General features: G+C 44.6%; 1 protein-coding gene across 2 annotated transcripts in view; it reads right to left on the bottom strand.

Moving 5' to 3' along the window:
- The window catches only part of unc5b (unc-5 netrin receptor B), a 243,418-nt gene that overhangs the window by 60,013 nt on the left and 161,333 nt on the right, over positions 1-22,072 (bottom strand). For both annotated transcript variants that reach the window (XM_041176267.1, XM_041176268.1), the window contains exon 3: positions 4,910-5,053. In XM_041176267.1, coding sequence (XP_041032201.1) covers positions 4,910-5,053 — 144 coding nt within the window. The remainder of the gene's footprint in view (positions 1-4,909; positions 5,054-22,072) is intronic.

Genomic DNA, 22,072 nt, shown 5'->3' with positions numbered 1-22,072 from the left:
CTTTGTTATACAAAAGATGGACATCTTTGACAAGGGAATCAATGCTAAAATAGATAAACAAATCTCCGGGGGCAGATGATATTTATCCCAGAGTGCTGAAAAAGATTAAGAGGTTAATTTACAAAACACTAACAGCCATTATGGGGGAGGCCAAGGACACTTAGGGAGGACTGGAAAGAAGTTAAAGTGGCATCCATAGTCAAACGGGGTGTCAAAACAGATACCGGCAACTCCAGGCTCATCTAATCTACCTTCACCCCATGTAAAATAATGGAATCCGTATCAGGTGTAAATACGTGGGTTATTTGTACAGGAACAACTGAGTGAACAGCAGCAGCAGGGGAAGTTGCATCTTCACCAAACTCGTTGATGACTGAGGGAGTGTCAACCCAAGTACACAGCGCAGTGCGACAACACTTCCAAAAGGATTATTTTTGACAAAGTTACGCATGAAAGACTCTGAATTAAACTCTAAACTGTGGGGATTCAGTCTAAACCCTGGGAAAGGTTTAAAAAGCTGGTTGAAGACTAGGAACCAATGAGTTGTCTTTGGAGGAGTTATGTCAAAAGTGTGGGGGTGGACCTCAGGGCTGGTAGTGGGGACATCATCGTGTTGTTAACTTACACAAATAGCACGAGAACCGTACCCCAGCAACACGGATGGAGATCAGGCAACTGCACCCCAACTAGGAGTTAACACCTTGAGATATGGGAGATAGGAGAGAAAATTGACAAAAGGAAAGCAGAGCAAACCAGGAACAGTGCTGTCACTTTCTGCTCAAGCCGTGACAGCAGTTCCTCTCGCTATGATCCTTGGCAGAGTGAGAGGAAACCACCATGAAAGGACCACATTAATAACATCAGTTCAAACGTCTTCCCCTGAGAAGAAGAAGCAACAGAGTTTGTTGTGAGAATGAATGAAGCGAGAGAGAAAAATGCCTTTGATTACAGTCGGTTTTGTAACACATCTCCCAAGATTCCAAATGGTGACTTTTCTTTTAAAAATTACCCACAGAATTGCAACATTCAGAGAAAACTTGGACGATGAGACCACGTCTTGCTCACTCTCAGTAACTGCAGTTGCAAAAAGAACATTTCCTTGAAGTAGGTGGGGGAGAGAAGGAACGTGGTAAGTAAATTGAGTGGGAGGAGCTTCATGTGGAGAATAAATCCAGGTATAGACCAGGTGGGCTGAATGGCCTGTTTCAGTGCTGTGCATTCTGTGCAATGCATTTATAAAGTGCCAAATGTCAGGCCCAAAAGGATACAAAAGGCACTTTATAACCAACAGTAGCAGTCTTCCTTCTGACTGCTGGTCCTGTTCTGATCAGGGTTCATTGAAGACGGCCTTGCTCTGCTCCCTCACCCAAGTGGCCATCTTCCATGATTGTGAGAAGTCAGCCGGCAATTCAACTGCAAGCGCCATTGTTGCCCGGCCTGCTCTGTCCCTCACACAGAATTTCACCGATATGCACATATAGGGCATTTATATCAATGTCCCCACCATGATCCCATTCAGCCTAGAGGGTTCTGAGTCCAATTTCACAATCTCTCATCGTCACCTTACTGAGGCCAGCTAACTCAACTCTGACCAGGCATGAAATATTCGTACCAGAACAACACATCTTTCAGGCTGAGAGGCCTCCCACCACTCGTGGTAAATAACTGAGTGTTTGACAGAGAGGGTGGTGAGCATAGAGGAAAGAATAGATACAGAGCATGATTTTTCACAGGGTTTTTTTTTTTGCTGCTTATTTTACATCTAGTGAAACAAACTTCAGAGGTCTTAAATTTCGACTCATCCTTTTGTCACTGAAGAGACGTTTCTGGGTCTCATGCAATCCCTTTCAGGAATCGAGTCCTTGAAAATAATCAGCTGGAACACATGGGCCTTGGGTTGTGTAAAAGAAACCTTCATCGGGCTTTGAGCTGAATGTTTTCAATTTATATCAATGTTCTGAAATGTACGGGACAGTGCTGTAACTGTAAGAGCTGCTCTGAGTCATCTGGAATATAGAGGACACATGGGAGTGATTACCGGCCACTAATTTGGTTGAGGGGTTTGGCTGATGTCACCAACTGCTTGAGCGAACTGTGAATGGTTTATCACTGACAAGTGAACCCTGAAATTAGATTAATTGCAGCTTTCTGATCAGTCTTTGGCATTCTGCTCTTATGTACTATTATATACTGCTTCAATTTCATTTATGCTGGGGGCAGGGCTGGAGGGGCAGCCTTACATTTTTACCAATTGTTTTGCACTGGAGAGAGAGCGACTGGAAAAATGTGGCTCATTATTGAGGAGATGATCCTCTAAAATTAATTTAAAATAGGAAAGAGTCAGGAACGTTCAAAGAGGAAGGGAATAGATCATTGAGGCCCAGTAGATGGTCTGCCAACACTAGCACGGTGGAGTCCTGGGGTCACCACACCTTAGGAAGGATATACGGGCCTTGGAGGGGGCGCAGTGTAGATTTGCCAGAATGATACCGGGTCTCCAAGGGTTTAACTACAAGGAGGTGTTAAAGAAACTAGGATTGCAATAGAGAGAAACAGATAGGGTGGATGAACTAAAACTAGTTCCAATGGGGAGTCTAGGAGTCAATTGCAGAGTTGAGGACTAAGAGGCATAGTCTAAATGTCAGAGCCAGCTCTTTCAGAAGTGAAATGAGAGAACACTTCTACACACACAGGGTAGTAGAAGTTTGGAACTCTCTTCTGCAAAAGGCAATTGATGCTAGATCAATTGCTAGTTTTAAATCTGAGATTGGTAGATTTTTGTTAACCAATGGTATTGAGGGATATGATGCAAAGGCAAGTTTAGGGAATTAAGTTGCAGATCAGCCATGATCTAATTGAAAGGCAGAACGGGTTTGCAGGACAAATGGTCTACGCTCCTGTTCCTATGTTCCTGGGCCTATTTAAGAATAACTCTGGGAAATTAACATCACACTCTCTCAGGCAATCAAGCCAGCACCATAGTTCTGCCCATGATGCTTCATCATCAAAGCTAATGCAAATCAAAGCCAACACCATCTCTTAGGAATCCGACTAGTTCCCTTTGACAGTGATCCCATTCTTGCCACAAGGTGTATCATGACTTCCAAGCTAAATGGTGACAAAAAACTCTCCACTTGCCTGGATGAGTGCAGCTCCTACAACACTCAAGAAGCTTGACACCATCCAGGACAAAGCAGCCCGCTTGATTGGCACCCCATCCACAAACATTCACTCCCTCCACCACTGACACACAATAGGAGCAGTGTGTACCCTCTAAAAGATGCACTGCAGGGATTCACCAAGGCTCCTTTGACAGCACCTTCCAAACCCACAAACACTACCATCTAGAAGGACAAGGGCAGCAGATAGATGGGAACACCACCACCTGGAAGTTCTGCTCCAAGTCACTCACCATCCTGACTTGGAAATATATCGCCGTTCCTTCATTGTCAATGGGTCAAAATCCTGGAACTCCCTCCCTAACAACACCATGGGTGTACCTACATGACATGGACTGCAGTGGTTCAAGAAGGCACCTCACCACCACCTTCTCAAGGCTAATACGGGATGGGCAATAAATGCTGGCCCAGCCAGCGAAGCCTACATCCCATGAATGAATAAAAAAAAAGAACAGAATTACACTGAGTTCAAGAGTGACAATAAGTAGGGTCACACCCTCTGTCAAATTAATGAGGGCTTCAGGCAAACTGATGAAACTTCATGGCACATGTGACCTTGTCATTTGGGCTTCCAGCGTCCATTGTGACTCATGGCTTTCCATGGAGCAGCAGAGGAATTCTCTGCCCCAGGGAGCTCCAGATACTTAATTGTTGAGCATAATAAATATATGGGTCATTGGATTTTTAGGGAGTAAGAGAATGAAGGGATACACGCTTATGTAGAAAGGAGTTGAGGCAATCTTACTGAACGCTGGAACAGACTCAAGGGGCTGAATGGCCTAGTCCAGCTCCTGTTTCTTTTGTAGGACACTGGGAAATTGAGGTCAGATGAAGAGGAGTCACATTTTGGCATTCAGCTCTGGGAGAAGATGGCAGTTTATTTTCAGCATCACTCACTTTGTACTAAGTATTCAGAATAGGAATCGCTCATTCCTCTTCTGGGAAGAGCATAACTAGAGGCCATCAATGTAAGATAGTCACCAAGAAATCCTATAGGGAATTCAGAAGAAACCTCTACCCAGTGGCTGGTGAGAATGTGGAACTTGCTACCACAGGGAATGATTGAAGTGAATAATATTGATGCATTTAAGGGGAAGCTGGACCTGAATAATGAGGGAGAAGGGAATAGAGGGTTATGACGATATATTTAAATAAGGGAAGATGGGAGGAGGCTTGAGTGGAACATAGACACCAGCATGGACAGGTTGGGCTAAATGGCCTGTTTCTGTGGTGTACATCCTATGTAATGGCTCAGTTGCTTAAGCGGTTATCCAATGGGGAAATAGAACTAGAAAGGACAGGCTTGTTGCAGGTTCAAACCCAGCTCGAATTGAGTGAGCTCGTCTCAGTTGGGCTGGGAGTGAAGGCCTTACAATTGGCCTCAGGATGGGTGCACTTCTGCTGATTGCTTCAATGATACTTGCCGAGTGCAAAGGTTGTGATAACATTGGCGTCAGCAGTGGAGCTCTCCCACCCTCACCTGTCCCTCATTTTGAATAAAGCGCCGCAAGCTGACAAAGCCTAGAATTGCACCTCAAGGTTGGCTGTTTAGGAATGTCTCCTGTGATCCCATTGGCCTTTGCGTAAAGCAAGGCCAGAAGAAGGGGAAAAAACTGAGACAAAATATTTTTCAAAGACAAGGAGAGATACTATAGATAATTTTTCTGGAAAGGGCGTGTCAAGATGCCTACTTAAAATAGTGAGATGTATGAAAAAACAGGTATACCTACAGGCAATGCGGACGTACGCTCTCCTGCTCTTAGTTGTGCCTGAGGCACTCCAGGCAACGCATTGGCACCAGAAATCTTCTAAACCAAAGAGCTCCTCCACCTGCTGCCTCGAGACCTCGATGTGAACTTCCCGGACCACCAGCCCTGCACAAGAAGAGAGAAGAATTAACACAGGACCCAGGGGCTGCGATGTGCAATGGGGTAATAGCCAATACTTCACAGAACAAACGTTGACTTTTAGTTTTAAAACTGCGCTCATTCTCAATCCCGTATTTTTCTCCTCAGTCCCGATTGGTCAGCGTTATCCAGTTTGACAATCAAGTCAAATTTCCTCTTTGATATGCAGCTTGTATATATTCTGCCTTGTCGCATCTCTCACAAACTCCCCCTGAAATGCTTCAGGCACAGATGGGCCATTTTGAAATGTTGCTCTGCAGGCAAAATGTGCCAGCCGTTCTCTGCACAGCAAGATCCCACAGTGGATTGAATGGCCAGCGATTTTCAGCAGCTATGTTGATGAGGACACTGAGAAAACATCCACTTCCTTGTTGAGATAGTGCCACTGACCTCCAGCACTAATTAAAAAAGGTCCCTGTTTATAACATACCTATCTAGACACAAGCAGCTCTCCTGTGAAATTGGGTGATGTGCCATTTTACAAGGGCTGGAACGGTACCTTCTGAAGCACAATAGAATATTCTAAGGTGGATCTATGTCCTTTCAAGGCCATAAAATCTAATTGTTATTAATAAAATGTTCAATTGGTGCCTGGTCAGGAATGAAGAGAATGGAATGTGCTCATCAATTTCAGATTACAGATCAGAAGCTTGCTCCCATTTCAAAATTGTACAATATGTGATGTGCAGTGTTATGTCTGTACGTATTATATATCCTTTTCAAATTGTTATGATCCCAGCTGACACTGGACAAGTCAGATCTCAGGGTGGAACCTGGCTTGATAGATGCTTAATGTTATTTTTTGTTTAGAAACGTGGAGAATGGCTACTGAGGGAACAAAATATTTATTAGACAAGAAAAGATGGACTATATTACAATACTCCTTCACCCACAACTATGACCTATTCACCCATAACTTTACAAGTATATACAGATTCGTAAGGATAACACAAGTTACAAAATCTATCTTATACTCTAATGTTCACAGTAAGTACACAGTTCATGTAAATCAGTAGGCGGCTCTGTGGTCAGGGATCCCACACTCTGAAACCAAGCGACAGATGCCATCCCAGACAGATGCTATAGACCTCCCATAAACTCCCCTCAGATGCTTGTCACACCGTGAGCCAACTGGTCTCACTGAACTTCACCTTCCACACTAAGGTTTCCAACCTCCACTCTCAAAGAACTCGCTTTGGAATCTTCTCCCAAATGAGGCTTTCTCTCGGATGCCTTTTACAAGGATCCACCTCCCAGAGTTTCGATCTCTCCTCCCTACTTTACTCTCCCCTGGATCACCACATGCAATCAAGTTTCGTCTTCTACGCAATCTCTCTCAGGCACTCAGCCATGCCAACAGAACACCATTGCTTCACATTCCCACAGCAAGGAGTCACCAATCTTTGGCTGTCTCCTCAGATCTTCTGGCTCCTCATAAGCCCAATTTGCCTTGATTCTGCTTCCTGGAGCTTTCTCTCTTTCATTCGGAGCCTTTTCCTCTGCTCCTTACTTTAACTTCACTGAACAGGACCTTGTTTAGATTCCTGTTCTTGTTCCTTGGCCTGGGTGTCTTCTTGCAACTTTCTTTTTTGTCGCACTCCCTGGGTTCTGGGACTTTCTCCTGTTCTTTTGGGAAATCTGCTTTCTGCAGTTCCCTCTTCTGTGTCCAGTTCCTCCTGGCACCTTCTTCTAACTGAACTAAAACTGCTTTATATTTCTCCCTGTGTCTGTGTGGGTCCCCTGTTGCTAGGCAACAGCCCAGTTTTTCTACTTTGTTTTAACTGCCCTAATCTCCTATCCTCCCTTGATAACACAGCTCTCCACTTTAAGGGTCATAAAACCTCATTAAAATGCAGGTTATACAATGAGCTCCAGACCTGCTGTCTCCACTCTAAAATAAACTAGACCCAGGTTTCACCTTTCTAACCCACAAATAAAAATATACATTAAACTTAAAGCTATATCTTATCCCTAACACACAAAAATATGCATATAACTTACTTAAACTAACTCTAGTTCCTAATCTTCCTTCCATCATAAGGTCAGAAGTGGAGGTGTTCGCTGATGATTGCACAATGTTCAGCACCATTCATGACCCCTCAGATACTGAAGCAGTCCATGTCCAAATGCAGCAAGACCTCGACAATATCCAGGCTTGGGCTGACAAGTGACAACTAGCATTCATGCCACACAAGTGCTAGGTAATGACCATCTCCAACAAGAGATAATCTAACCATCACCCCTTGATGTTCAATGGTATTACCATCACTGAATCCCCCACTATCAACATCCTGGGGGTTACCAGTGATCAGAAACTGAACTGGACTAACCCTATAAATATTGTGTCTACAAGAGCAGGTCAGAGGCTAGGAATCCAGTGACAAGTAACTCATCTCCTGACTCATTAAAGCCTGTCCACCATCTACAAGGCACAAGTCAGGAGTGTGATGGAATACTCCACACTTGCCTGGATGGGTGCAACTCCCACAACACTCAAGAAGCTCCACACTGTCCAGGACAAAGCAGCCCACTTGATTGGCACCACATCCACAAACATTCATTCCCTCCACCACCAACGCACAGAAGCAGCAGTGTGTACCATCTACAAGATGCACTGCAGGGATTCACCAAGGCTTCTTAGACAGCACCTTTCAATGCCATGACCACTACCATCTAGAAGGACAAGGGCAGCAAATAGATGGGAACACCACCAACTGGAAGTTGCCCTCCAAGTCTCTCACCATCCTGACTTGGAAATATATCGCCGTTCCTTCACTGTCGCTGGATCAAAATCCTGGAACTCCCTCCCTAACAGCACTGTGGGTTTACCTACACCACATGGATTACAGCGGTTCAAGAAGGCAGCTCACCACCATCTTCTCAAGGGCAACTAGGGATGGGCAATAAATGCTGGCCCAGCCAGTGATGCCCACATCCCATGAATGAATAAAAAAAGCGGAGTTATTAGGTTACTGGATATCATATGCCACAGAGAAAAAATTTTAAATTACAGCCACGCCACTACACCTGAATGTGATGTGATACCTCAAACTACACCTCAGACTAAGACCAGTAATCTTCACGGGCAGGCATGCGCCCAACCCCGATCGGGTGTAAAATAGTGTCAGGCGAGTGTCCCGAGGTTATCGCGCACTCGTGCGATATTTTGGTCGGTGGGTGAGCTGCCCACGTCCGTGCCCACCGGCCCATCGATGACTAAGAGGCTTGTTAAGGCCCTTAATCAAATAATTGAAAGCTATTTTGCCCTGCCCGTCCAACCTTACGGTTGGCGGGGGAATGAATCGGCCCGGCGGCCTTTGGAATTTTTTTTTAATGAAGCCTCACCCACGGGCGGGATGAGGGTTCCAGCAGTAATCTAAAAAAAAAGAAAAAAAATGTTTACACCTCATTTTTAATATGTCTCTGTTCACGTGACTGAGTCACAGGCACAGGGGACATGTTTTCCCTCATTTTTAAAAACCTTTGTTTTTGTTTCCACATTTCTCCAGCTCCCCGAGGCAGCCCTGTGCCCCCAGGGAGCGCTCCTCACGCGCAGACTTTTACACACACACACCCCCTGCCCACCCCCCCCCCCCACCCCCCCCCCGCCCAGTGCTGAGCTCAGCGCGTGTTTCACACCAGCTGCCCATTAGTCGGCCAGCCAGTGAGAAAAGATATATGTGTGTGTATATATATATATATATATATATGTACACATACATACACATTAATGTCATGGATGCAAGCATTACCCAGTGGCTGCACACATTGTTAAAAATTCTTTTACGAGGTGTGGGCATCTCTGGCATGGCCAGAATTTGTTTCCCATCCCTAATTACCCTTTAACCGACTGTCTTGCCCCTGGTCATTTCAGAGGGCACTTAAGATTCAAACACGTTGCTGTGGTAAAAACAAAAAACTGTGGATGCTGGAAGTCCAAAACAAAAACAGAATTACCTGGAAAAACTCAGCAGGTCTGGCAGCATCGGCGGAGAAGAAAAGAGTTGACGTTTCGAGTCCTCATGACCCTTCGACAGACCCTCGGTATAAGGGTCATGAGGACTCGAAACGTCAACTCTTTTCTTCTCCGCCGATGCTGCCACATTGCTGTGGGTCTGGAGTCACATGTAGGCCAGACCACTTAGGGACAGCGGATTTCCTTCCCCTAAAGAACATTAGTGAACCAGCTGGATTTTTACAACAATTGATGATAATTTCATGGCACCATTATTGAGACTAGCTTTTAATTCCCGACTTTCATTAATTAACTGAATTTAAACTCCACAAGCTGCCATGGTGGGATTTGAACCCATGTCCCAGATCCTAAGTCTGGGCCTCTGAATTACTAGTCAGGAGACATCACCACAATGCCAGCATCTCCCTCTTATTACATTGGGCCATTTAAGTTTGCAGCCCATGATTTCTGACTGTGATGGATGGAAATTCAGGAGCAGTGTGTGCCAGGAGATTTACTGATTTGCGCAGCTAATTTCCCCTCTTTTTCCCCCTCCTGTGTTTGGCTCTCTCATTACCATCTCCCAACAAGAATGCTGGGCTTTCTGTCTCCAAGATTTCTCTCATTGGTAGCTTTACAACAATAGCTATGGGTAATGCCCCTTCCCTTGTATTCCCCTCCCTCTGATGTGCAGATATCTTTCTCCTGCTCTCTGCAATATTCAGTGGTCCTTCAATTAAAGAAAATATGAGATCTGGATTTTATGAAGAGAGGACTGGTACCATGTTAATAGGATATGAATTGCACTATCAAGGTTAAGGATACACTGGTGAAGGGCATTGAATGATTAAGTGCCTTGAGCCTATATAAAGACGGACTGCTGGGATATTGGGTGTTAGTACGTAAGAGGCAGACATATATAATGCTGCATTCTGTAAATGAATCAACTATCAGTTAAAAGCTTTGCGTCTAGTTTTATACTTCACTATCCAGCTTGGGATCCTTTTGACATGCGTAAGCAGAGCACATTAAAACTTTATAAAATTTACTGGTTAGGCTTCAGCTGGAGTATTGTGTCCAATTCCAGGCACCACACTTGAAGCAGGGTGTGAAGGACTCAGAGAGGGTGTAGAGGAAAGTAAACAGGGATGCTCCAAGAATTGATGGGCTTCAATTACGCAGAGATACTCGAGGAGCGGGGGGTGTTTTTCTTAAGAGTACAGAAGGTTAAGAAGAGACTTGTTGAGGTGTTCAAAATTTTGAATAGTTAAAGTAAATAAGGGGGAAATGTTCCACTGGCAGGAGGGTCAGTGACAATGTTCCAGCTAAGCCAAGTATTTATGAAGCCATCCAGCAGCTTGGATGGTACCGTGTAGGTTTTATTCCAGGCTGAATAACCAGAAACCAGAAGTGACGTGTGAATTTTGTTTATGTGATGTGTTGTGATCTGGGATGCACCGTCTGAAAAGGTGGTGGAAGCAGATTTAATAATAACTTTCAAAAGGGGATTGGATGTATGTACTTGAAAGGGAAAATGGGTCAATTGACCTTCCTAGCCTTATTACCATTCAAACAGGACAATCTGAAATATACTTCAACCTCACTCTAGTGTCCTCAGGAATCAAGTATTCTGAAAGCTCAGTGAGCAACACAATGCCATGATGTATGATCCAGAAAAGGCAGCAAGAGGCTTACAAAAAGACAGGAAAACAATGTAAGTTCAATTCAAGAAGATCAACTTGCATTTCCGTGGTGCCTTTACTGTATTAAAAATACCCAAGGAGATTTGCAGGGCTGTTATAAAGCAAAATTTGACACGGAGCCACATAGGGAGATAATAGGGTAGGTGATCAAAATTTTGGCCAAAGGGGTAGGTTTTGAAGGGCAGTTTAAAGAAGGAGAGAAAGGTAAAGAGTTGGAGAGGTTTAGGGAGGGAATTCCAGAGCCTAGAGCCCAAGCAGAGCCCAATGGTGAGCCAATTAAAATTGGGCATGCTGCAGGGGTCCGGGTTAGAGGTGTCCAGATATCTCAGAGAGCTGTAGGGTTGGGGGGGATTGCAAGATAGGGGGAAGTAAGACCATGGGGGGATTTCAAAACAAGGATGAGAATTAGAACATCAGGATGTTGCTTAACTGAGAGCCAATGTGGGTCAGCAAGCAAAAGGCTGATGGGGGAAAGGGACAGGTGCAAATAAGGACTTGCGCAGCCGAGTTTTTGACAACCTCAGGTTTATGGATTGTAGATTGTGGGAGGCCACCCAGGGGTGCATTAGAGTAGTCAAGTCTGGAGGAGTAAAACCATGAATGAGGGCTTCAGAAGGAGATGAGCTGAGTCTAGGCAGGGTCGGGTGATGTTACAGAGGTGGAAATAGGTGGTCTTAGTGATGATACAAACGTGTAATCAGAAGCTTGTTTCAAGATACAATAACTTTCACTAGTGAGTCAAAAGTGGCAGTTATTTAGCACACAGCAAGATCCCACCAACAACAGTGAGATGAATTGTTTTTGGTGATACTGGTTAAGTGAGGGATGCTGGCCTGAACCCTGGGAGACGCCCCACTTCTGCAAACAGTGCAGTGGGACCTGCAATATGCGCTGCACCAACAAAGAAAGCCTTGATCTAAGGCGCTCTCTGAAGGACACCTTCAGCAATGCAGACCCTCACATAGCACTGTACGGATGTGTCAATCCTCGATTACGTGCTTGAATCCCAAACTGGGATTTGAACCTACAACCTTCGGATTCAGAATGCAACCAACCGAGCCAATCTGACATATCTCAAGCGTGTAGGGGGAACTGCCCTAATGCTGCTTCTTTTCCTGCTCAATGTCTTTTGAGAAACTCATGTGCAAAACCTAAGCAACTGTAACCCAAATTAACTAATGATGGGACCTGGGCAGGCAGCTAGAAAATTACATCAATTCTCTGGTGTACAGTTTCATCAGAAACCATCAGACTTATCAAATAACTAACTTTATTTACTCAGTGCAGTAACCCAGAAATATTTCCCAAAGCCAATGGTCTCTAATGTATTTTGGATTTACACTAATGCATGCAGTCTCAATAGCTCAACACTGGCATAAGTAACAAGCTTTGGTTCTGTGAATAAGTCCCTCCCTTCAAGCTGAGGAATTAAGGGCAGAAAGCACTTTATGACACCCTTTCGCACCTTACAAAGTCATTCCAAATTCTCCCTTGTATATCCAACAAACAAACGATTCTGTTGCAAGTCAGCCTTCATCTGTCTAGGCTCTAAGCTCTTATCCACTGGAGTTTAGAAGAGTAGGAGGGGACTTAATTGAAACCTTAAAGATCCCGAGGGGTCTTGACAGGGGTGGGTATTTCCTCTTGTGGGACAACCTAGAAATAGGGGTCACTGTTTAAAAATAAGGGGTCACTCACTTAAGACAGAGACGAGGAGCAGTTTTTCTTCCCCTCCGAGGACTGAGAGTCTTTGGAACTCTCTTCCTCGAAAGGCAGTGGAAGCAGAGCCTTTGGGCAGAATTTTACATTCAGCGTGCAGGCGCGGGTCGGACACGCCGGAATGTAAAATGAGGCGCGGTGACGTCGCGCCTACGCCCAGACGACATCGCGAACTCGCGCAATATTTGGTGCAGCAAGCGCGCGCCCAGAGGCCTATTAACCGGGTAATTAAGTTGAATTTTACGCTGCCCATCCAACCTCACCGTTGACGGGCAGCCGAAAAGGCCAAGCACCCTTTACGATTTTTAGGAAACCTCATCCACGAGCGGGACGAGGTTTCCTAAAGCTAACACTGATGAAGTTAAAAACTTCCATTTTGAAAATGAAAGCGTGACACAGTCACATCAGGGGACATGTTTCATTACAATTTTTAATGTCCTTATATATACATATTTTTTTTGAAAAGGTGCTTCAGTCTCCCGGAGGTAGCTCTGTGCAGGCACGAAAGAGCGATGGACCCGACTCTCCCTCCTCCCGCACAGGTAGCGCTCAGCACAGCTGCTCGCGTTCCACCCAGGGAGGGCCTTAATTGGCCCGCCCGCGTGAAGTGGTGGTGCGGAGCCGGTCACGGGCGGCAGTCGGCTCCGTGACCTCCCCTGCCTGCTCCTGCCGAGCCTGCCCGGCGACGGGAAAATCCTGGCCGTAGAAATTTTTAAGGCAGAACCAGATGGATCCCTGATAAACAAGGGAGCGAAAGGTTATCGGGAGTAGGAAGGAACGTGGGGTTGAGGTTACGTTCAGATCAGTCACGATTTTATTGAAGGATGGAGCAGGCCTGAGGGGCCGAGTGGTCTACTCTGGTGGCTAATTCGTACGCTTGTATGCCTGGAATTTCTTCTCTAAACCTCTCTACAGACCCTACTGTATCCCCTCTTTGACAAAGTATTTGGTCACTTCCTGCTTTGGCTTGGAATCTGATTTGTCAGATTACTTTTTAACGACATGACAGGTGCCTTTTTTTTATTCATTCACGGGGCTGGGCCCAGCATTTATTGCCCATCCCTAATTGCCCTTGAGAAGGTGGTGGTGAGCTGCCTTCTTGAACTGTTGCAGTCCATGTGGTGTAGATACACCCACCGTGCTGTTAGGGAGGGAGTTCCAGGATTTTGACCCAGCGACAGTGAAGGAACAGCGATATATTTCCAAGTCAGGATGGTGAGTGGCTGATCAATGCTAGTTTTTGTTATGTGTGTATATAACATCACCGATTGTAACTTCAACCTTTAGTTTCTTTGCGTAATCTGCTTTTAAAAAAATTATTGTTTCATGGGCATCGCTGGCAAGACCAGCATTTGTTGCCCATCCCTAATTGCCCTTGAACCGAGTGGCTTGCTCAGCCATTTCAGAGGGCAGTTAAGAGTCAACCACATTGCTGTGGGTCTGGAGTCACATGTAGGCCAGAGACCAGGTAAGGACAGCAGATTCCCTAAAGGACATTAGTGAGCAAGATGGGTTTTTCACAACAATCAATCATAGTTTCATGGTCACCATTACTGAGATTAGCTTCACATTCCAGGTTCTCAATTGAATTTAAATTCCACCAGCTGCCCTGGTGGGATTTCAACCCGTGTCCCCAGCTGATTAGCCGGGGCCTCGGGATTACTAGTCCAGTGACATTTACCACGACACTATCGTCTCCCCCGAATCCTTGTTTTTGAGGGGTTTGATTTTTTTCTGCCAACAATGCTAGGTATCCAAAGTCTTCCAATATTTTCCCACTTTCCATGGTACTGATCCAAAGAAAGGTTACAAACTCCCTAAACTTGCTGACTTTACTCTCTGTGTCCTTGGATATTGTTCAAATCCTCAGAACTATAGAAACAGGGGCATCAGGGTAAGGTCTTCATAGACAGAAATTAATAAAATAACAGATTGTAGAGGATCCACAAAATGTCATTCTCCCCAACTGTTTGAAATCAATATTTTAATGAGAAGATGACTTTCCCACAATGTTCAACTTCCAAGCTCTGGATAACAAATCATTTTTACGATCTGGAATGCACTGTCTGAAAGGGCGGCAAAAGCAGGGTCAATCGCAACTTTCAAAGGGAAATGGGATAAATACCTGAAGAGGAAATATTTGAAGGGAAAGGGCAGGGTGGGTGGGTGGATCTAACTGAATAGACCTAGCACAAAGATCTAGCACAGGCACGATGGGACGAATGGTCTCTTTCTGTGCTGCATCATTGTACGATTTCATGAAGCCCCAAGGTAGTTACCAGGAAACCCAATCACGCACAATCGAGTTAAGTCATTCAGCCCATCCACCATCCATCATGAAAACCCTACACTTCCTCCCCATCACAGCATCTAACAGTTTGTCAAAAGTTTCCAGGCTTTATTGCCTCCAGACCCTAACTCCTAATCCTTTGTGTGCCTTGATCACCTCATATGAACAACTTCCTGACAATGGTTCTCAATTGGCTCTTTATTAGTTTTAACTTGTTTTTCCACCAGTCTTCTCATTACCAGTGCAGTTTAAAGCAATTTTCCAAATCCTCCTTTTCCACAGCATTTACTAATCCATAGAATCATAAGGGCTCATCTCCTTTCAAGACTGAGAAGCTCAGGTTTCTCCACATGCACCTCAAAAGCCACATATTATTTATTTGTGCCCAATTAGCCCTTTAAGAAAAGGCTGCTGCTACATGATACGTCCATGAGGCATCAACCTACCCTATGTTAGGACAACATGCAAACATATGAAATAGGAGAAGTAGGCCATTCAGCCCCTCGAGCCTGCTCCGCCATTCATTAAGATCATGGTTGATCTGTTTGTGTTTTGAATTCCACATTCCCATCTACCCTTGATAGCCTTTGATTCCCTTGTCTATCATGAATCTATCTACCTCTGCCTCAAACATATTTAATAACCCTGCCTCCAAAACCTTCCGAGGCAGAGAGTTCCAAAGTCACACAACCCTCTGAGAGAAAAAAATTCTCCTCATCTCTGTCCTAAAAGAGCAACTCATGATTTTAAAACAGTGCCCCTTAGTTCTGGACACTCCCACATCCTTTCCACATCCACCTTGTCAATACCTTTCAGGATCTTACATACTGCAATCAAGTCACCCCTCACTCTTCTAAACTCCAGTGGAAACAAGCCCGGTCTGTCTAACCTTTCCTCATAATACAACCTGCTCATTCCCGGTATCAATCTAGTAAACCTCTTCTGAACTGCCTCCAATGACTGTACATCCTTCCTTAAGTAATAAGACCAAAACTGCACATAATATTTGAGATGCGTACTCACTAATGCCCTGTATAAATGAAGCATCACATCCTTTTACGTTCAATTCCTCTCGTAATAAAAGATAGCATTTCATTAGCCCTCTGAATTACTAGTTGGACCTGCATAACAACTTCTTGTTACTTATGCACTAGAACACCTAGATCCCTCTGCAGCTCGGAATTCTGCAGCTGTTCTCTGTTTAAGTAATGCTCTGCTTTTTTTTATTCTTTCTGCCAAAGTGAGCAACTTCACCATTTTCCCACAAGATACTCCATCTGCCATATTTTTGCACAGTCACTCAACCTATTTGTAACCTCATGTCCTTTTCACAATATACTTTCTTACCTATCTTTGTATTATCTACAAATTTAGCTATTGTGCCTTCACTTCCCTCATCTAAGTCATTGATATAAATTGTAAAAAGTTGAGGCCCCAGCACAGACCCCTGCGGGACTCCACTCGTCACATCCTGCCAATGAGACAAAGACCCATTTATGCATACTCTCTGTTTGCTGCCAGCCAGTCAATCCTCTCTCCATGCTAATATATCACCCCCTATGCCATGAGCTTTTATTTTCCATAATAATCTTCGATGTGGCACCTTATCAAATAACCCCTGGAAATCCAAGTACATCTACAGGCTCCCCTTTATCCACTGCACATGTTACTCCTTCAAAGAAGTCCAATAAATTGGTTAAACATGATTTCCCTTTCACAAATCATGCTGACTCTTCCAGATTGCCTTGTGTTTCTCTAAGTGCTCAGCTATAACTTGCTTAATGAGCAATTTGAACATCTTCCCCACGACAGACGTCAAGCTAACTGGCCTATGGTTTCCTGTTTTCTGCCTCCCTCCCTTCTTGAATAGAGAGGTATATTTACTACTTTCAAGTCTGATGGAACCATTCCAGAACCTAGGGAATTTTGGAAAATTAACACCAGCACATCTACTACCTCATTAGCCACCTCTTTTAAGGCCCTAGGGTGAAGTCTATCAGGACCCGGAGACTTATCAGCCCGCAGCTCCATCAGTTTGTTCAGTGCTGCTTCCCTAATGATTGTAATTTCACCAAGTTCCCCTCTCCTTTCCACCTCCTGATTTCCAGCTAATACTCGAATGGTTTTTGTATCCTCTATAGTCAATACAGAAGCAAAATATTTGTTCATTTCATCATCCATTTCCTTATTATCTACTATTAACTCCCCACTGTCACTCTCTAGAGGACCAATTCTCATTTTACTTACTCTTTTCCTTTTTAAATACCTGTATAATCTCTTGCTATCCAATTTTACATTTCTAGCTAGCTTCCTTTCATAGTCTAATTTCTTACTCTTGATTAACCCTTTAGTCACTCTCTGCCATTCTTTATATTCTGACCAATCATCTAACCTGCCAACCATCTCTGTGCAGTTTTATGCTTTTTCCTTAAGTTTGATGTTTTCCTTAACTTCTTTAGCTAACCATGGATGTGGATCCTCCCTTTAGATTTTTTCTTTATAATAGGAATATACTTATTCTATTCTGGAATATCCCTTTAAATATCAGCCACTGTTTCTCTGTTGATCTATCTGCTAGCCTACTAACTTAGTTCACTTCAGCTAGCTCAGCTTTCATGCGCACATCGCTGCCCTCACTTAAGTTTAAAATACTAGTCTTAGACCCACTCTTCCCTGTTTCAAACTGGATGTAAAATTCAATCATATTGTGATTGCTGCTACCTAGGGGAGCCTTCATGTCCTGTCACATCACCACACACACACACACACACACACACACACACACACACAGTCATGCGCAGTTTGGAATTTTAGAGAATGTAAAACCAGGGTGTTGGGGGTGGGGAGCAGATGGACTACCCATTATGGAAATTGTTCAAACTTCACTCCAAAGCAAATGAGATTCAGGTGGTTTCTATGATGGTGGCCAATGTACAATGCCAAGTGATGCCTGCGTGAAAATCAAGGCTGCCTCGTCAGTCCGATGATGAGAGAGCACTGCGTCATCGGATGAGAGGTTAAATCAAGCCCCCACCTGCCTGCTTGGGTGCATGTAAAAGATCCAATGGCTTTATTTTGAAGGAGAGCAGGAAGAGTTTTCCCTGGTGTCCTGATCAATATTTACCCCCTAATCAACATCGCAAAAAAAAACAATTACCTGGTCATGGCCACATTGCTGTTTGTGGGAGCTTGCTGTGCGCAAATTGGCTGTGACGCTTCCTACATTAGAACAGTGACTAGACTTCAAAGACACTTCATTGGCTGTAAAGCACTTTGAGACATCTAGTACAAGAAACAAGTCTCCCGATGGGACAAAAGGGATGTACAGATTGATAGGTCTAGATAGGTTTTTAGATAAAAAGGTGTCAGGGGAGTTGGAAATTGGGAAGGAGAGTTGAGTTCTAAGTTCAGCCATGATCTCACTGGGTGGCAGATCAAGTTTGAGGGGTCACAAGGCCTACTCCTGCTCTTCTACTTTAAATGATATTTTTTTCTCACGACTCTTCCTTTGTACACAGGTTACTGGAACATGGAAAGTTTTACTGCCGATGGCCATTGCATTTGAGAAGAGAATGTTATTTAAAATGGAACTGGATTAATAGCTGTTAAGAATGACCAGAAAAGGGAATGGGGAGAGGAAACGGAATCTAGAGTCGGTAACTCTCATTGAAGAACTAGCACCAGCTGGCCATGATGGACCGAATGGCCTCCTTCCACACTAATAATTCCCATGATTCTATGACCAAATACCCACTGCTCAACATAAAGTACCCACTGCTCAACATAAAGTCATAAACACAGGGGAACAGTTTTCCTTATCCTCTTTGTTCCTGCTGAAATAAGGATGGATAATTAGCACAGAAGCTGATAAGTGCTACTTACAAAGACAGGACATTTTGTATATCTTGTTAAGCAAGCAGGAAGCAAATAAGCAGGGCTAAAAAGAAAACATATGTACATAGTATAACAATGGATATCAGCAGCAACATGCTACCAGCGCTATGCAAGAACAGACATTATGGAGACAGTGCACTGAACACATAATTATAGGTCTGTTCAAAGTCTGAAGAGTATTCCTTGTAATATAAACAGACATTAGCATTTAGCAGCAATTTAAGCTGTCTCCTGTTCATGTTCTGCATACCACTGTTTCTCCCTTTTCAAACCAATATATACAAAATGAAACATGGTCTGTGCTGAGAATGGTTTTACATATACAGTGCCCCTGGGCAAGAGACAGAAAAGCTAGCCAGCGCCCTGTGCTTCAGCCGCCGTCTTACAGTCCTGTCTAGACTGTCGAATGTGCTGAACCTCACCCATGGCGATGAGCTGCAGAGGGTGACTGACCTGGGCAGAGTTTCCAGGGACAGTCTCAATTAAGTTGATTTTCGAGGGCTTTCACCAGTATCCCAGTGACCTTGTGGGGTGGACTGATGGCAAATTGGGGTGGGCGTGCAGGAGGTGGGCAACTACAGCTGCCTAAAGATCAAGATGGCATTGCCAATGTTTTCAATCTGGCTGCTGCCTCTGACAAAGGTCGAACTTCGCCATAGTCAGGTTATTTCACTCAATCCACTCCGTCTACTGACTAAAACACCACCTTCAACCTCTCTTTATTCCACATTTCCTTCTCCTAGTAACACCAAACAGCAGAGTCTTCAGTGTCCAACATCTCTGAGGTCAACATCAATTGGACTTTTACACTTTCAAAGAATTTACAGAAGCACAGAAACAGGCCATTCAGGCCAAATGGCTGTGTCATTATTTATGCTCCACACGAGCCTCCTGCTATTCTGCTTGGTTTGATCTCGTCAGCATCTCCCCTAAATGTTGTTGGGACCTTCTGAGGGAAGAAGATATTTCAATCCAATAAAAACAGGTAGCATGAGGGGTTCAGGATCTAACGTTCTGCCCCTTCACAATCACATCCCATACCATTGCAAACTGAGGGGGTGCAGGGGGAAAGTCTGTTTTGTGTATGTATGGTTGGCAGGTTTGGGAATGGGGCTGTTCCACTCACACAATGGATAACCACGTAGGCCTTTTGGCTTCACGGATTGGCCTGGTGTATTCATGGGAGCTTCACACATTTAAAGGTTAAATCTGCATTTCCATTCATTTACATATGTCTCAGGATGCACATAACTTCTGATTTAGGATTTATACAACACAGAAGGCGGCCCAATCAGCCCATCTTGACTGTGCCATCCCCTTGAACGAGCTATCCAATTAGTTCCACTCGCCTACTCTTCCCCACTGCCCAGTAACTTCACTCGGGCGTGGGTCAGGATTTTCAGCTCGAGACACACCCGAGTGTGAAATAGCGCGAGATGAGGTTGGGCGAGCGTTCTGACATCATTGCGCACTCGTGTGATATTTTAGTTGGTGGGTGCGCGCAAGAGTTGGCAGCGCGCCCACCGACAATTAAGAGGCCTATTAAGGCCCTAAAGCGGCTAATTAAGCGGAACTTTGTGTTGCCCGTCCAACCTTACGGCCAGCGGGCAGGCGAACAGCCCAGGCACCCTTTGCATTTTTAGCGAAGCTTCCTTCACGGGCGGGATGAGGTTTCCAACAATGAATTAAAAAAAATTTAAAAATTTTTAAAACTCAGGTTTAACATGTCCCTCTTCATGTGACTGAGTCACATGTGGGGACATATTTATATGAATTGTGGATCCTTCTTTCTAAGAATCTTCAGCCCCCTGAGGCAGCTCTATGCTGCAAGGGAGCTTTCCGTGAGCGCACCCCTCTTACATCTCTTTTCTGTAGCTTGTTCTTATTCTGCATCAAGCGTGGTTGACCAGGAATCTCTCCCGCTCTCACCGCCTGCCATTGGTGTGTGTTGGAAAGATTTGCAGGTTGACACTCAGACTGTTTGGTCACATTATGAATGCACCTTCCGTGGCCATCAAGTCCTGGGGTGGGACTCGAACCCACAGCTTCTGGCCCACAGGAAGGGACGCCAGCCACTGCACCACTAGACTTCCTTTGTAACAGTTCCCCTTACAAGTAGTTATCCAAGTCTCTTTTGAAACTTACTGTTGAATTGGCTTCTTTCAGGCAGTACATTCCCGATCGTAACAAATCACTGTGTAAATAAATTCTTCTCATCTGGTATTTTTCCAGTTAATTGAAATGAAATAAAGCAACAGGACATAAACCAGGCCATCCCAGTCTTCCAGGTCTAATTAATTTCAAATAGGACGTTGAGTAGGATATGGAAGCACATGGGGCACTCAATCGGGTGGACTGTGTGAGCCACTGTGTGCAGCCTCGGTCTCCGTTCACACTCGGAGCTGTACAAGGAATTTAGTGTGGGGCTCTCTTGTGCCCACCTTCAGGTGACTGGCACACTGTCTGTGCAAAGGGGTTGCCAAACCTTCAGGATTGTATTCCTCTAGGAGTTGAAGATTAATCTCCAGGATACTGCTGCGAGCAAGAGCCAGGAGAAAAATCATAGAGGGCATTTTCCACTTTCCTAGAAAGCTTTGTTCATTATTAAATAAAAAATATTGCACACGATAAAAAAAAAAGATGATTTGAGTAGGATGGTTGGTGGTCATTTAACCTCTGGGAATGGCAAATGGTGGGGGCGGGGGTTTGGGGAGGGTGGGGGCTAGTGGTGGGGGCAGGGATTACGATCTGAAATTGCTGAGCGTAATGTTGAGTGCGAAAGGCTGTAAAGTGCCCGACTGAAGGATGAAGTGTTGTTCAAGCTCCTGTTCAAGTTTCCTTGGAACAGTGGAAGCTGTCGAGGTTAGAGAGGTCAAAATGGCGGTGATTTTTTTTATTCGTTCATGGCATTTGGGCAATGTTGGCAAGGCCAGCATTTATCGCCCATCCCTAATTGCCCTTGTTCAGAGGGCATTTTTTAAAGAGTCAACCGTATTGTTGTAGGTCTGGAGTCACATGTAGGCCAGACCAGGTAAGGATGGCAGATTTCCTTCCCTAAAGGACACTAGTGAACCAGAAGGATTTTTACGACAATCAGTGATGGTTGTCATGGTCACCATCACTGAGACTAGCTTTCAATTCCAAAATGTACTAACTCACTGAATTTAAATTGCATCAGTTGCTGTGGCGTTGGTGTTGCTGTTCAACCCCATGTCCCCAGTGCATTAACCTGGGCCTCTGGGTTACTCACTCAGTGAGACTACCCCTACACCACTGGCTCCCCCTAAACTGATAGGGTAGGTGCTGAGCGATTGTTTATGCTGGTCAGGGAATCTGAAACATGGGAGCACGGTTTCAGGGTAAGGAACTGATTTTAAGATTGAGATGAGGAGAAATTACTTCACTGAAAGGGTTGTGAACCTTTG

The sequence above is a fragment of the Carcharodon carcharias genome, chromosome 28 (assembly GCF_017639515.1).
Source record: "Carcharodon carcharias isolate sCarCar2 chromosome 28, sCarCar2.pri, whole genome shotgun sequence".
Classification (NCBI taxonomy): Eukaryota; Metazoa; Chordata; class Chondrichthyes; order Lamniformes; family Lamnidae; genus Carcharodon; species Carcharodon carcharias.
This window is presented reverse-complemented; position numbering and strand designations above follow the sequence as displayed.